The sequence below is a fragment of the Galeopterus variegatus genome, unplaced genomic scaffold (genome assembly GCF_000696425.1).
Source record: "Galeopterus variegatus unplaced genomic scaffold, G_variegatus-3.0.2 Scaffold3285, whole genome shotgun sequence".
NCBI classification, from domain to species: Eukaryota; Metazoa; Chordata; class Mammalia; order Dermoptera; family Cynocephalidae; genus Galeopterus; species Galeopterus variegatus.
The window spans coordinates 18,159-32,852 of NW_007729396.1; the positions used below are offsets into that span (position 1 = coordinate 18,159).

The 14,694-nt window shown below is 57.6% G+C and overlaps 2 protein-coding genes and 1 pseudogene across 3 annotated transcripts; 1 reads left to right on the forward strand and 2 right to left on the reverse strand.

Annotated features, from left to right (window-relative positions):
- The window catches only part of LOC103600269, a 4,126-nt pseudogene extending 3,862 nt beyond the window's left edge, over positions 1 to 264 (reverse strand).
- On the forward strand, positions 95 to 1,323 carry RPS21 (ribosomal protein S21). Of its 2 annotated transcripts, XM_008584506.1 has the most exons (6): positions 95 to 178; positions 288 to 350; positions 451 to 514; positions 614 to 685; positions 1,120 to 1,175; positions 1,262 to 1,323. In XM_008584506.1, the coding sequence occupies exons 2-6, from the start codon at positions 301 to 303 to the stop codon at positions 1,269 to 1,271; spliced, it is 252 nt and encodes an 83-aa protein (XP_008582728.1). In that variant the 5' UTR covers positions 95 to 178; positions 288 to 300; the 3' UTR covers positions 1,272 to 1,323. The 2 variants fall into 2 exon arrangements, with proteins under 2 accessions (XP_008582728.1, XP_008582729.1); XM_008584507.1 differs by having other exon boundaries at positions 1,120 to 1,323.
- Positions 1,324 to 1,450: 127 nt separating this feature from the next.
- CABLES2 (Cdk5 and Abl enzyme substrate 2) lies at positions 1,451 to 9,383 on the reverse strand. The gene is made up of 8 exons (XM_008584508.1): positions 9,308 to 9,383; positions 8,078 to 8,155; positions 6,945 to 7,053; positions 6,293 to 6,458; positions 5,733 to 5,896; positions 5,317 to 5,423; positions 4,024 to 4,228; positions 1,451 to 3,788 (listed from the first exon to the last, which is right to left on the reverse strand). The coding sequence occupies exons 1-8, from the start codon at positions 9,334 to 9,336 to the stop codon at positions 3,648 to 3,650; spliced, it is 999 nt and encodes a 332-aa protein (XP_008582730.1). The 5' UTR covers positions 9,337 to 9,383; the 3' UTR covers positions 1,451 to 3,647.
- Positions 9,384 to 14,694: the final 5,311 nt, after the last annotated feature.

Below are 14,694 nucleotides of genomic sequence, written 5' to 3' on the forward strand. Positions count from 1 at the left end.
GGTCCGCCCCCGCCGGAAGCGGAAGCGCGTCACTCGGTGGCGGCAGGGACACACTACGCAGACTCGCTGTAGCGGCGTAACCCGGAAGCACTCGCCTCGCCCCCGCCCCCGCCCGCTGATATCACTGCCGGGGCAGGCGCTACTTCCTTTCTGTGCTCGCTCGTCGTGGTGGTAGCAGGTAGGCTTCGCGGCGAGGTCTGGAGTCCGGGTCCGGGTCCGGGGCGGGGCGTGGGAGGGTCGGGGCGCGGGCCCTGCCGTCCTCATGGCGCCGCGCGGTGACTCTGCAGGCCCGGCCGTGACATGCAGAACGACGCCGGCGAGTTCGTGGACCTGTACGTTCCGCGGAAATGGTGAGCGCCCTCCTTGGTCCACGCGCAACCCGGCCCCCTCCCCGCCCCTCCAAGTCCCCGGCCCCTTCCACGCCCCGCTCACCGCGCCCCTTCCCCGCAGCTCCGCCAGCAACCGCATCATCGGTGCCAAGGACCACGCGTCCATCCAGATGAACGTGGCCGAGGTGAGCGGGCGGAGGAGCTGGAGCTGGCTGTCTCCGAAACTCCGAGTCAGAGCTGCCGGCTCTTGGGTGAGCACTTTTTGAACCTTCGTTTCTTCGTAGGTTGACAAGGTCACCGGCAGATTTAACGGCCAGTTTAAAACGTACGCCATCTGCGGGGCCATTCGCAGGATGGTGAGTGTTTCCTTGCGCTGTGCTCTTCACGTGGGCTCCCTACTTAGGAACAATGTGGACTGGGGCTGGGCACATGAGCATTGGCGGCCTCTTCCTGCTTTTCCTGAGGCCTGAATGGAGGTGAGCCACGGGACTGCTGGCTGCCTGCCCGCCCGTCCCTTTCTGCCGATGGAAAAGGGTTCAGCGGCTCAGGAAGGGACTCATCTGAGAGAACAAGCAGGCAGGCAGGCAGCAGTCCCTGCCTTTAACCGGGAGCCTGCTAGTTGTCACAGGCCCCGTCTGGCCTCCCCTGTAGTCAGGCTTGAGGTTGGGACCAGGAAGGGCTGCTCACTGCTAATGCCCGTTTCTCCATTGGTTCAACTGGGTAGAACTTAGGCTGGACCTACCATCTCACTAACAGTAGTGGGAATATCCTGTGTGTATTTTTTTTAAAGGGTGAGTCAGATGACTCCATTCTGCGATTGGCGAAGGCTGATGGCATCGTTTCAAAGTAAGAGGGTCCTCATGTTTGGGCACAATGGCCTAAGACTTCTCCGGAGACATGGTTTGAACACCGCCCTTCTCTCCTTGTTCTAGGAACTTCTGAGTGGAGAGTCATAGATGTGGAATGTTTGTCATAAATAAAGAGTGAAACCCTAGCTGTGTGGGTTCATTTTGTGCCTGTAGGCTTGTTCCCTTGCACTCTAGAGGAGACTGGGCTGACATGTTGCTGTGAACAGGTGAGAGGAATGGGCAGTAGCTAGTTAGCTGACAGGAGACAACCTGTTAAGTATGTTGCAAAACCAAGTTTTACTTTAAAACATAAATATGTCATCTGTGACAAATAAGCATTCTGAGGTCAGGTTTACTCTTGTGCATTTATAGCCACCACTCCTGCTGGGTGCTGAGCAAACTGCACCAGGTCTGCTTCTGTGTGGTCACAGCCCAGCTGACCACCACACAGCTTGGACATCTGGACTTGTTTTAGAGGATGATGGGTTCAGGCTGTGGTTTGTTTTTGACTACTGGCTTTGTTGCAGTAGTCCTTGAATACCACACACACAGTAGCAGCTCCTGGCATTATTAAAAAGGATGCATGAGAGGCAGGGCTTCAAATGCACCAGTCTGACAAATGACTTTCACTGTGTCAGTACACTTAAAGTGTTGGGTTGGTTGGCCACTTTCTTGCTGTTAATACCTATATGAAAAGTTTGAAGATGTGTCCCTTAAGGGTAGGTTGTAAACCAGAACAAGTGTTTTGGAAATCAGCCCCTTGCAGCGCTCGTAAGGTGGAAGTACCCTTGAGGTGCTGTGTCAGCGGCAGAACAGGTTGCTTTTCATAGGAAAGTTGCCTGCAGCTCAGGCCCAACATTACACATAGTTTAGCAGCTTCACAGTGGGGTCCTTCCCTCTTGAGTGCACATCAGGTGTGATGGAACCGTCCCTGGCTTAGGAAGACAGATCGTTACAAGACACTCCATAATAAATAAGGTCAGAATAAGGGCTTTGGTTTGTCCTCCAACCTGCTGCCCATCCTTCATGTACTCCTGTTATTGCTGGTTCTCAAGGTCCTGGTGAGTGGCTCAAGAAGGAAAAGGAACACTGGGCCAGGTGGGTGTGGGCCTGCAGGAAGTGAGTGGGTGGGCAGCTGTCCTGTGCCTCTGGTGGGGGTCTGGGTGGAGTTGCTGGCAGCTGAGTGCTGTCATCAGCACTGCTGGCATCTCTGCAGAAACACCAGTCTGCATGAACAGAACGTAATGTATTAACTGGGGGACAAGCAGGTTCATAGAACAGTGGTAAAGACAGCTTGGTGGCCCCAACAGAATGGCTATTTTTGAGACCACTGACCCATGAAGAAAAACTCAACAGTTCTTGGTTCTTCAGAGTGGTTTTGGTGGGCAGCAAGCTGGAGAAGCAGACCACATAGAACTCACCAGAACTTCAGACAAACTTTGAAAAGCTGAAGATGGGCACAGACCTGCACAGAAGGGACAGTGACCACTGCTTGGGGTCCACTTAGCACAGTGGTCTGCCCTGGCTGAGTTGGCCCAGACAGCATCTACTTCCTCCTAGGTGGAAGACATTGACACACCCAGCCCTTTGAGGGTGCCAAGGGCTATGAAGGGGTCAGTGTTCTCCTGCTTGAGGGTCAAGTGTGGTTTCCAGTCACAACTTCAGCAGACCTCATGTAACCAGTTTTTGTTCCCTTAAAAGATTCAGAACCAAATCCAAAATGTTATTTTTCTCATCACAAAATCGCTTAGGCAAATCAGGAGCCGGCGGTCGTCCTGAGGGCCTGGAGTGTTGAGGAAGGTGGGCTTTCCTGGTGACAGGCAGGGGGTGCATCCTGGCATGGGCTGGGCTAGCATCTGTGCTGATCCCTGTCAGGGTATGCAATACATGGATGTCAGGATTTCACAGTGACATGATGCTCCGAAAACAGAGGTCCAAGAGTCAAAAAACGAGAGCAAGACAAACGTGGCTGCTCTGCAGTCTCAACCTGACACCAAAAGCTCCTCCTGCTGATGTGGCGAAGGTGGCGGCATTTCCATATCAGATGCCTGGGTTAATGCTTCCGTAAGTTGAACTTGCAGTCCAGAGTGTTCAGTGAGGTCTGGAGACCCTGATTTCCCCAACAACGCTGGTGTGACAGCTGCAATGTTCCGTGAGGTAAGGGAGGAAGACGCTGCATATCAGCAGTGACATTGCTGACTGCACAACACAAACCAAAGGTGCCAGACACACGGAAAATGGAGACAATAACAAAACCCCATATTTTGTTCATGTAAAAATCTAGGAAAAAACTCAGAAATACCCCTAGAGGTGTGGAATGAAATCAATACCCCTTTCCAAGGAAACAGGCTAAAGAAACGAGCCTTGCGCCAGCTGTGGAGGGTGGGTGCAGAAGGGGGCCGATGGGATGAGCGCTAGAGGGCTTCTGTGCCAGGACGCATCTGCACAGCAGCCTCCTGCCCGGCTTGGGCTAGAGCTGCTGGGTGAGGCGTCTGTAATGAGGCAATACTTGGTTCTCGGGAAGATACAGTGCAAGCTCCAGAGCCACGAGCACTGTGAGCTCAAAGCCGATGAGATCGCGCCTATTGAATCGAAATCTTTCTTCCAGCTTCTGCATTGAAGAAGAGAGAGGTTAGGGGAGGGTGCCAGCCTCAGCACCTCCCACTGAAGTCAGCAGGCTCTGGGCAGGGGGCAGTGGCACTGGCTCGCTGTTAGCCACATGAGCTACAGTACAGCCCTCCCCTTGGTGGGTCCCGTGGTCAGTGAGGTCCTGAGGCTGGGCTGAGAGGAGACCCACAGTGGGCTGGAGCTGGCTGGCATGGCCACCATGGAACCCACGTACTCACGTCAATGAGCTGCTTCACCTCGCTCTTGCGGAGGTCACTGCTGACCTTGGCAGCGAGCAGCACACAGGCCCCGGCACACAGCTTGCGGTTCTGCTTGTTGAGCTTGCCCTGCAGGACGAGCTTCTCGAAGTACACGTAGGCCATCGACACTGTCACGGGCTCCAGGCTGCATTCCTCAGAGAGGTTCCGCATCTCCCGCTTCAAACTGTGGGTGGAGATGGAAGCCAGGTCCTGACAGGGCATGGGCTCTGGCTGGGGCTGAGGAAGCGGCTGCCCTCCCAGCGGCCTGGGCAATGTGCCTTGGTTGTGCCGTGAGAAAAGGCACCATGTCCCCTGGGGCCACAGCCAGTGCCAGGGCGCATGGCTTGGTGGGCGGGGAGTGGGCCAGATCCTGGCCTCCACCTGTTTCCCAGCTAGGTGCTCACAGCAGCTCCTGCCTGTCCTCATGGGTGGCCCACACTGTCCTCATGGACCCTGCTCTTGGGGGCTGGGGGCTAAGGGGGAGAGGCCTCTCCAGTGAGGGGATAAGTTTAAGAGACCTCAAGGGAGCAGAGGGGAGCGGTGGGTGGCTGCTGGGGAAAGAGCAGATACCAAGGCCCTGGGGCAGGGCGTGGCCCATGACCGCCCTCTGGAACATCAGTGCAGCTGCTGTCCTGGTGCTGGGAGAGCACACAGCAAGGCAGGACCCTGTGAAAGGCAGTGGCCAGGAGCCTGACTCAAGCCAGGTGGCCTGGGCTCAGGGCAGCTCCACCCCTTCCTCACTGTGGGCCTGGACAAGTCCATCAATGGAGACAATCACAGTGGCCACCTCTGGGCTCCCTGTGAGGGCAGCAGTACACACAAGGCACAGGTGGGATGAGAAGCAAGGTGTTGTGAGGGGTGGGGTGGGGCGGGGCTGTATGTGCCACATTTAAGAGCCCCAGTGTCTGCTCTGAGCACAATGGCAACACTGGGAGGGTGTAAGCACAAGAGGGACATCGTCCGACATGGGCTTTAAAAAGATCCTGAGCTGCTTTGCAGAGAACAGGCTGTGGCTGCTGCGAGGTTACGTCAGAGACACGGCCCTGGCAGGGAGCTGTGCGGCATGAGCAGGTGGGGCCAGGGCCTGACAAGCAGTGAGGGCAGGAAGAGCTGCTGCTATTGGCCTGGGCGCGGGGAGGGGTTGGGAAGGGGTGGCAACTGGATTTGTCGAGCTCCAGAGAACCTACCAGAAACGAGTGGAGAGGCCTCCCAGGATGACCACACATGGGTTTGCGAGGGTGTCCCCCACCACGGCGACCACCTCAGCCTCACCTCCTAATCTTGCTCAGTGTTAGTCTGATGTGCGGAAACTTCTCCCTGAAGGTCTCGTTCATGTCCTTCTTGAGGTCTGAGGGCTTCACGTATTCAATCACCGTGGTCTGCAACAGAGAAGCAGAGCAGGGTCGGGCTGGCCCCTCAGCAGCCCCGGGCCCACCTCCCCAGGCCCCTGCAAGGGCAGATTCCACACTAGCCTGTGACTGCTCACAGGAGGACGTGGTGGCTTCAGAGAAGCACCCCATCTCTGAGAACTAAATGGCTTAAGAAGACACTAGGGCCCATGTGTCTTCTGAGGGGAAGACCCAGCCTGCCCAGCCCCCAGGGCTGACCCCCGGTGGGCTGCAGCCACAGCCGCCCCCAAGTGCCCTGACCCACAGCAGCGCACTTGGGGTGGGGAGGAGAGTGCTCACCATGTACGACGCGAAGATGAGGACCCGCTTGTGTTTGCCGCAGGGCCACTGTGGATCGTCCAGGAGGTTGGGGTTGTACTCCAGGGTGTCTCCCCCGTCGCTCCCTGTGAGCAGAGCCAGCCCCTGAGCCTCCATCAGAACCGTCAGGCCCTGAGGGGAGGTGGCTGGGGCCAGGACAGTGGGATAAGGGGGAGCTAAGCTCCTCGGGTCTGGGGGCTTCAGACCACTGTTCCTTCCCTCCCGAAGGGCCAAAGCTTGAAGTAAATAAAAGGACATTCTGATAGGGGCCCCTCCCCAGAGAGATCTGTGGATGTGGTTCTTCCCCACTGCCTGGCTCAGGTGAAGCCCAGAACCGTGGGTTCTGTCTGCAGTGGTTTCTTCAAGAGGCCACCTTCTGACCCTGCTCCCAGCCCAGGCTGTCTGCACCGCGGGCTACAGACTTGCTCGTGGCTCATTGGTGCTGCCAGCCATGCAGCTGTCCCCAGCCTGGCCAGTGCTGCTGCCATCCCTGTGCACGTGGGCCACCCCATTCTGTGCCATGGTCAGGGCACACGGGCTACCTAGCTCTGTGCCGGCTGGCGCTGACTTGGCAGGGGCAGGTTTGTGTCTTGGCCCTGGCAGAGCCCGGGGGATGCTGGGCCGAGGCTGGGGCAGTGGGCCGTGGCTGTCACCCTTGTGCACGACCAGGGCGTTGGTAGGATACAGGAACTTCGCATATGACACAACCTGGAAGAGCAAGCACGTCAGGGCTCAGTCCTGCTTCCCATGACCAGAAGGTCAAGGCCAGCTCTGCTGTCTGCAGGGAGGCACTTGTGCCCCCATCCAGAGCACAAAGGATACAACTCGGATTGAGGTGTGGAGGCAGCCCTGGAGCTCAAGCTGCTCGCTCACAAGAACCTTCCAGAACACTGCCTTCCCCATCCTTCTCTGGGATCTGCAGCACCTTGGTGTTCTTCCTGCCTCTGAAGGGTGGATGGTGTGCAGGCTCCCAATGCCAACAGTGGAGGTGCCGGAGACGCCTGGCCGTGGCCGCGGCTTACAGTCGGCTGCAAGGGACCTGTGGACAGAGGCTCCACAGGCCCGTCTTTATAGGGCAGTGTGGCCACTCCCCCTTGCAGCCTCGTGACCTCGCACGTCCACCTCCAGGTGCCAGCCTGCAATCCACGCCCGCCCTCCAGCCCTGTCTGGTGCCAGCCCATAAGGGACTCTTACCTTTCCATCGGCTCCCAGCTCAACGCCTTCCAACTCAAAGACCATCTCGGAAGAAACGGAAATGCCCCCAGATGGATGTCTCTGCTTCTGGCTGTCCACTCTCAGGTCACTGCAACGCACGGGAGAGGAGAGAGGCTATGGCCGTTCTGCCTGTGAGCTGGCGGGCAGGAACCAAGCCTTGGCTGCTGCCATGCACCCATGCAGAGGCACCCACGGGATTGGCGCCTACATGGTCCCTCTTTGGAGGAAAAGTGGCACTGGCAGGACCAGCAAGACCCGTGTCGAGGAGCACTTAAGCCTCACTTCTCCCCAGCAACAGAAGCTGCCCGTTAAAACACCCCAGGTCTGCAGCAGTGACATTGACCTCGCCCCAAATTTGCTTGCTAGGTGTGGATACCACCCACCCCAAGCCTCACACTCCCTGGGAGGTTGGCTCAAGCCCTGGGGGTCGGCTGCTTTCCACGCAGATGAGGTGTCTCTTTCATTGACTATTCCATTCTTTTTTTTTTTTTTTTTTCCTGTCCGGCAACGGATCGCAACCCTCAGTGTCGCGCCTGTACCGGACCGGGACCGGCAACAGGATCGCAACCCTCGGTGTTGCACCCGCACCTCGCTCAGCCAGTGAGTGGGAACTGGTCTGTACGTGGGATCCAAACCCTTGGCGGGAGCGCCGCCGCGCTCCCAAGCGGCGCACTGTAGCAGTGTGCCACCAGGCCGGCCCAACTATTCCATTCTTATGCCAGGGTAACACATAATGCTGTCTCCACCCCAACAGCCATCTCCTCCTTCCCTGAATTACACATGGGACAGTTGCCTGCGCTGGTCACAAGGACACACAGCTGTGTCCACAAGAGGGAGAGTAACATCCCAGGCAAGCTATAGCAGACAGCATGGACAGAGATCCTGCCCCTCCCAGAGAGCAAGGGCTGGAAATAGCTACTCAGAGCTCCTGAGAAGCTGTGGCACAAGCTGGTCTGCTGACCCTCAAGTGAGCCACCCACGGCCGGGCTAGGCACAGCCTTCGCCTCGATGGTGTGGTCCACACTGGTGCCTCCGAAGCCAGGCTTGGCAGGGACCAGGGCTTTGGGTTCTGCCCAGTCATGTGCGTGTGCGAGGCAGGGGGAACCACTCACCTGATCCGCAGGCCTTCTCCATAGGGTAGGACAGAGAAGGCAGCACACAGGGACCGCTTGGCACAGATGAGCACAATCCTGTGGGGAGGGTGGGAGGCTCAGAATGGGGGTGCTGGAGGGCAACAGGGGATTTTGGTGGAAAATTCCTTCCTTCCTAAATTTAGGTAATGAGAAATTGTCCAAGCCGCCCGAGGGGACTCCTGGGCCCAGGAGGTGGGGGCCAGTGTCAGCAGGTCTGGCCGCCCCAGCTGTCACATGGAAGCCCTAGAGGTGGTTAGTAGGGGCATCCCCTCCCGTGGCACTGCTGCACATGCAGGCAAAACAGGAGGGCTCTTCCCTGGCTGGATGCAATTGGGAATGGAGGCCTCGTGTCCTATCTTGGTTCCTCTGGGAAAGGCAGAGGGGACCAGGCAGAGAGGCCGAGGTCTGCCCAGAGCCAGTCCTGGAGGGGGCAGGGCCTAATGCCACCAGAGAGTGCCCCAATCTATGTCCAGAACTAAGCTGACCAGAGACTCCGTCCCATGGCCCTTGAGCAGCAGGGCCCTGGGAGCATGAAGTGTGACCACAGCTTCTCCTCCCCCATGACAGCAGCTCTGCCCTGCATGGTCCATGTCTCAGCAGAGGGACGACAGTGGAGAGCCCCCCACCACCTCTTCTGGCTGGGATGACAGGAGCTAGGCCCAGGGTTTGGGCCTGCCTGGGGGCTGCACTGGGTCCGGCTGCTATGCCATGTGCAGGACTGGGGAGGAGGGTCCGTCCAAACCTATGGTCACCACTGATGTGGCTGCCTGGCAGGGTGACCTCCAGTGGGAAGGGGAGCTCTCTGGGACCGTTTGGGTCAGGGCCACACCTCAGGGCTGGCAGTGTGGAGGCGAGGGCCCGGGCCAGGGGAGTGCCCCCCCAGCGTAGCCGTGCACAGCCTCCCAGGGCCGAGCCTGGGCACCAGCTCCTGCTCTACTCCGGGTCTGGTTCAGCTTTCCCTCTGTGCTCCTAAGTACCACCAAGCCCTCCTCTCCTGGCACATCGCATTGCCACACCCATTTCTTTTCCCAGTTTCCCTCCACTTGGGCACTTTGGTGAAGGCGGCTGAGGGAGGGCTTGCCATGGACATGCTGTGAATGCGCCGGAGACCTGCCGGAGCTCCGTGAATCCACAGGAAGGTGAGTGTCATGGGGGGCGGGTCCGCCCTAAGGGACATGGTGGGCAGGACGCTGTTGGCCATGCCGTCACCTGCTGTTCTTGGTGTCATACTGCCTCATATTCTTGATGAAGTGTGTCTTCTTCAGGCCTTTGTGTCTCGGTGACCCAGATGTGTGTTTGGTTCTGCAAGGGATGGATGAAAGCAGGTGGCCCTCGCCCTCTCAGACCCTCCCTCAGCCCCCAGGATCACAGCAGCCCAAGCGCGCGGGGTGGGGTGCAAACCTCTGCACCATGGTGCATCCGGCTGCATCTTCCAGGAACTCCAGGGAGCAGCGCTGAGAGGTGACGCGCCTCCTGAGGGGAAGAACCGAGGCCTCGGTGTCACCTGCCTTGGGGTACTCCCCAGCAGGGCCAGCCCTTGGCCAAGCTGCACCCACGGGGCTAAAAGGCTTCAAGAGAGCTCCTCTCTGGGGACCAGTGGCCCTGCAGGACAGGCTCCTCAGGCAGGACAGGACAAGCCAACCTTCCCTGCCCATGGAGGGGCACTCGGCCTGAGAAACACCCGCTTGGTGGCCCCCACAGGCCCGGACCTGCCCCTGTGAAGCCGGGTAACAGTGTGTGGCTTGTCACATGAAGCAGTGGTCACCCCAGTACGTGGGAGCCAGGCCCTGTTCCTGGGGAAGGGAGGGGAGCTCATCGCTGAGGGGTCATTTTTAGGAGCTGCAGCCACCAGGCCAGCACCTTCCTCAAGGCAGGACCCCTGGTCTACACGAGGCCTGGTGCGGGCAAGCCACCTCCCTTGTGGAGCCAGCCTGGCATCCAGGTCCCCACACACACCATGCCCTTGCCACAAGCCTCCCGCCAAGAGCAGTACTGGTCTCCAGGAGCTGTGGCAGGGACAGACTGTACCTGTGCCTCTTACAGCCATCGCCTCATGCCGACTCGAGAGTTCAAAGTGGCAGCAGTGACATCCCTCGTGCAGAGGGTGACACCTGTCCAAGGTCACACTGCCAGTGTGGTCCTTGTCGATTTTAAGGCTGTCACCCAAATACCAAAATCCATCCTTTCATTTTTTTACTTGCACAGTAATTTTTAAGTCCTTTAAAGGACAAAGGCAACAGGAGATTGGTGACAGCAAAGGAACTGAAAACAGATCCAATAAAATGCTGGGTGCTTCCATCTGCAGAGAGAGCTGAGCATCCGCCCAGCCCAGCCTGTGATGGGGCAGGGACCTGTTGGCCGGGCTGCGGAGTGGGCTGGGGAGCCTGGGAGAGGGACAGTGTGGGGCTGGCAGCCCTCAGGCCAGCCAGGCCAGCAGGGTCAAGGGGCCTCTGCAGGGGCAGTGGAGAGGCTGAGAGCTCGGCTGCAGGCTGGGAGGCATGTCTGGCAGAAGACATCTGGCTGTCCTAAGGGTCCCAGGGAGGGGCCAGGCAGGTGCTGACCCCCTGCTGGGTGATGGCGACAGGCCTGCCCCACCGGAGGCTGGATGTGTAGAACGTGCACTGGGAAAAGCAGCCGGCTGAGTTGGAGACGTGGGGTCTGTCCCTGGTGAGGGAGAGGACGTGCTCTGCCCTAAGCGCTTGGCCCTGAGGACTGCCCCGTGTGGCCTCCTTGAGGCTCACGCCTCAGGTAATTACCCAGGTGGCTCCTGCACACCTGGGACCTCATTTGCAGGGCTGTGGAGGAGTTGGCAGAAGCCAGGGGCCCCTAGGTGGCCTTTCTGGTGGCGCAGTCAGTGCTGAGGCTCCCTGGTGGCCCTGGCCCATGGTCTGGCAGAGCTGCGGGTGGGGTGTGACCTCTGTTGCCCAACTTGCCTCCTGTCACTTCTGCTCACTGTGGACTTACGATGCATGTTTTCTCCCCAAGCTTTCAAGGTCTGTTCCCAGTTGGTTCCGCAGATCTTCTTCACTGTCATTTTCTTCTTTCTTTTCCTTTTTTATAAGCATTTTATTTGTGTATTTCTTTTTTTTGGCGGCTGGCTGGTATGGGGAACCAAACCCTTGACCTTGGTGTTACAAGGCTGAGCACTAACCAACTGAGCTAACCGGCCAGCCCCTAAGCATTTTATTTGTAAACTCAACCCTCAAAACAATTCTAAGAGGTAAGGCAGTGTTCTTACCCACAGTTTATAGATGGGGAAACTGAGGCACAGAGTTCAGCAACTGGCTTGAGACCACGCAGCTGGTAGGAGGTGTGGTGGGGTCCTGAGCCCAAGTGGGCAGTCTGGGCTCTAGCCATTTGGACACCCTGCCCTCCACCTCCGTCTGCCACATGCCCTGCCAGTGTTAGCTGGAATAAAGGTGCCCTGGCACTGTTTTCCCAATTGTTCAGTTTGTGAACCCAGTCTCCATTCAAGGTAATGTTTTTTGGTTTGGGTCCAAAAGATTCTGACAGTGCTGACGGCAGTGCCCAAATGTGGGTCAGGAGACCAGGGCTGGCCAAACATGGGGCGCTGATTCCGGCCTCTCCTCCCTGCCCCCACGGGAGGTGGCGTTTGTGGGAGAATGATGGAGGTGTTTCCCTCCTGGGGCAGGACTGTCACAACTCTAAATACCAGGCCAGCAGGACGGCCACTGCAAACACAATGGTGATCCAGGGACCGTATCTGTGGCCCGGCCCCTCTGGAAGATGGGCTGGGAATCCCCAACACGGACCGCATGACTGCCCAGGCCATGGAGAGATGGCAACACGGCCACGGGTGTGCGCACATGGCGACACAAGTCGGCCTTGTGCGGGGGAGGTCCTCCCAGGGGGATGTCTGCATGTCCAGCAGTGGAGGACAGGGGGGTTAGCCCATGGAGACATATCAAGCCGTACACCCACAGTCTATGTCCTTTAGCTCTCAACGTACCACACTTCACCTCAATTTTAAAGATGCTAGGGCTGGCCCGTGGCTCACTCGGGAAAGTGTGGTGCTGATAACACCAAGGCCATGGGTTCGGATCCCTATATAGGGATAGCGGGTTAGCTCACTTGGGAGAGCGTGGTGCTGACAACACCAAATCAAGGGTTAAGATCCCCTTACTGGTCAGGAAAAAAAAAATGCTAAAAACAAGCAAACAAATCAAAAATTGCAGAGTTTGGGCTTTCTACGGCCTCAGCTAATACATTTGTGCAAACACAAGGCCCATGGGGTCTCAGGAGCCCCTCCTGCCCGGTCATGCTAGGGTAACCCGGGATGGCGTCTATGCATGGCCCCCAACCATGGCGGTGACCAGCCCGGAGCTGCCTGCCTCTGACTTTTGGGAACTTTTGGGAAAAAGAGATCATGGGTGGGGGGAGGCTGCCAAGAGGGTGGGGTGGCCACCCCATTTAACCAACCTGCTGGCCCAACTCAGAATCCCCCTTTACGACTGGGCGCCAACACACGCTGCCCCACCCTCTATCCCCAGCCACGCTCACAGACAGGAAGAGAAGTCGCTGCTTATTAACTGTGGTTTCTAGTGCCTGACAGACTTTCTTTACACTGTAACTGAAGAATAATCCAGAAGAGGACAAGAAGTGTCACCTCCCTGAGATCTGAAGACCAAGTCACCATTAGAAACCCAAGCCCATGGAAGGGGCCACATGGGGCTCAGGCTGGCCATGGAAGCCCCTGACCACATAAAAGCCTGTTGGAATAATCTTGTAAGGAGGGCCGGACAATGCAGGAACAGCTGGCACCCTCCACCAAAGTGACTGTGCCCCTCAGACCCATGGCCGACATGCTCCAGCGTCAATGACACCTGAACCCAGTAACGTGTGGGCAGACATCTTGCCTGGCCGGACGCTGGTCTGACCATTGTGCCTGGCACGTCACAGACCCTTGGGATGTGTTTTTTGAATGAATGGATGGTCTTGGGTACCCCTGTCTCAACAAGGCCCAGGCAAAGCAAAGCTCCCAGTTCTAGCACAGCCTGACTGGGAGTCCTGGGCTCTGCAGCGTAGGGTCCCTGGGCAGGGAGGGCCTGAGGGCGAGGCCTTCGTCCCTGCAAGGCTCTGGCCACTTCTGGGTAATGTACCTACAGGTTCCAACCTCAGCCAACCACCTCCAGCTCTTTTCCAGCTGGAGAGCAAGAAACCTCCAAATCAGTGCTATAAACAAACTGCCAGATGCTAGACTGAAACTGGGTTAATTGGCACAGGCACCCAATAGCTCCTGGATGCTTAGTGGCTCCTGGCCGAGACGGCAGGCCGCACCTACGGCTACCATCCCAGGCCCTTCCTCAGAATGGGAGGGTTTCTGCTTCCAGAGAGCACTGCAAAGCCTCCTGCCTCAGGGCTACCTCCTGGCTCTTCCCTGGGCTGGATGTGTCTGTGATTTGCAGAGAGTCATTCGTGTGTAGGGATGTCACCTTCCCCCTCATTAGCACTGTGGACACGAACCAGGGTGGCTATGGCTTGAACTGTGTCCTCCCAGAAGATATGTTAGTCCTAACCCCCAGTACCCGTAAAGGGGACCTTAGATGGGGACAGGGTCTTAGCAGAGGAGTTAAATGAAGTCATGGGGGGGGTGCTAATACAGTAACTGGTGTCCTTATAAGAAGAGGAAAATGCCACACGAAGACAGACACACAAGAAGAGGACATGTGGACATGGAGGCAGAAACTGGAGCCATGTGGCCACCAGCCAGGGAAAGCTTGGAGCCACCAGGACCTGGAAGAGGCAGGAAGGACCCTCCCCAGAGCCTTTGCAGAGAGCACGGCCCTGCCCACCTCGATGCTGGACTTCTGGCCTCTAGAACCGGGAGAGAATAAACTGCTGTTGCCGTGCGCCGCTGGGGTTGTGGTGCTGTGTTTCAGCAGCCCCAGGAACCTCACATAGGGCCTCCTAGGGAGGAGAGGCAGGAGGAGGGCACTGCAGGAGCTGCTGCCAGCGGAGCACCTGGACACCCGCTTCCAGCCCAGCCGGGAAGCCCACGGATCCAGCTTGCTCTTGGGCGTTAAGTAACCACAATGTTTAAAATGAAAATAAACTGTTAATTCTATGAGAAAAACAAGGATTTCATGATTCACTCACTGGCTTAGCAGAAAACACCACACCAGAATGAGCCTCAAGTGTGAAACAGAAATGCTCCATGGAGGTCTGTGACGTGGGCACTCCCTGGGCAGCTCTGTGGTAATGGGAGGCTCCACTTGGCTGGCCCTGACCACTGCCATGCACCTCGCTGAGCCCTGACATGCATCCGACCTCAGGCAAGCAGTGCTTAACGCAATCCCCATTTCACAGAGGAGGAGACTGAGACCTAGAGTGGCAACGCTCCCTGCTCAAGGTCTCAGAGCTACAGAGTGGTGGAGCTAGGATTCAAACCCAGGTCTGTTCCCAGAGCCTGGGTCGAATCATCACACTCATGATGCATACTTTGGGACTACCTACCTCTAGGACTCTCGGAATTCTTTTCATGTCTGGAGAAACAACTGATCCTAGAACTCTCAGCCCGGTAGGCAGCTAGCAGTCCCCTGTGCTAGGCCAGCCACCCCTCCCTCTCTCAGCAACTA

Coding starts and splice junctions, on each gene's coding strand:
- RPS21 (XM_008584506.1), top strand. CDS start 301: ATGCAGAACGACGCCGGCGAGTTCGTGGACCTGTACGTTCCGCGGAAA. Junction 351..450: donor CTGTACGTTCCGCGGAAATG/GTGAGCGCCCTC, acceptor CCTTCCCCGCAG/CTCCGCCAGCAACCGCATCA. Junction 515..613: donor TCCAGATGAACGTGGCCGAG/GTGAGCGGGCGG, acceptor GTTTCTTCGTAG/GTTGACAAGGTCACCGGCAG.
- CABLES2 (XM_008584508.1), bottom strand. CDS start 9,336: ATGAGGCAGTATGACACCAAGAACAGCAG. Junction 6,459..6,944: donor AGCTGGGAGCCGATGGAAAG/GTAAGAGTCCCT, acceptor TTGCTCTTCCAG/GTTGTGTCATATGCGAAGTT. Junction 3,789..4,023: donor AGGTGAAGCAGCTCATTGAC/GTGAGTACGTGG, acceptor TCTTCAATGCAG/AAGCTGGAAGAAAGATTTCG.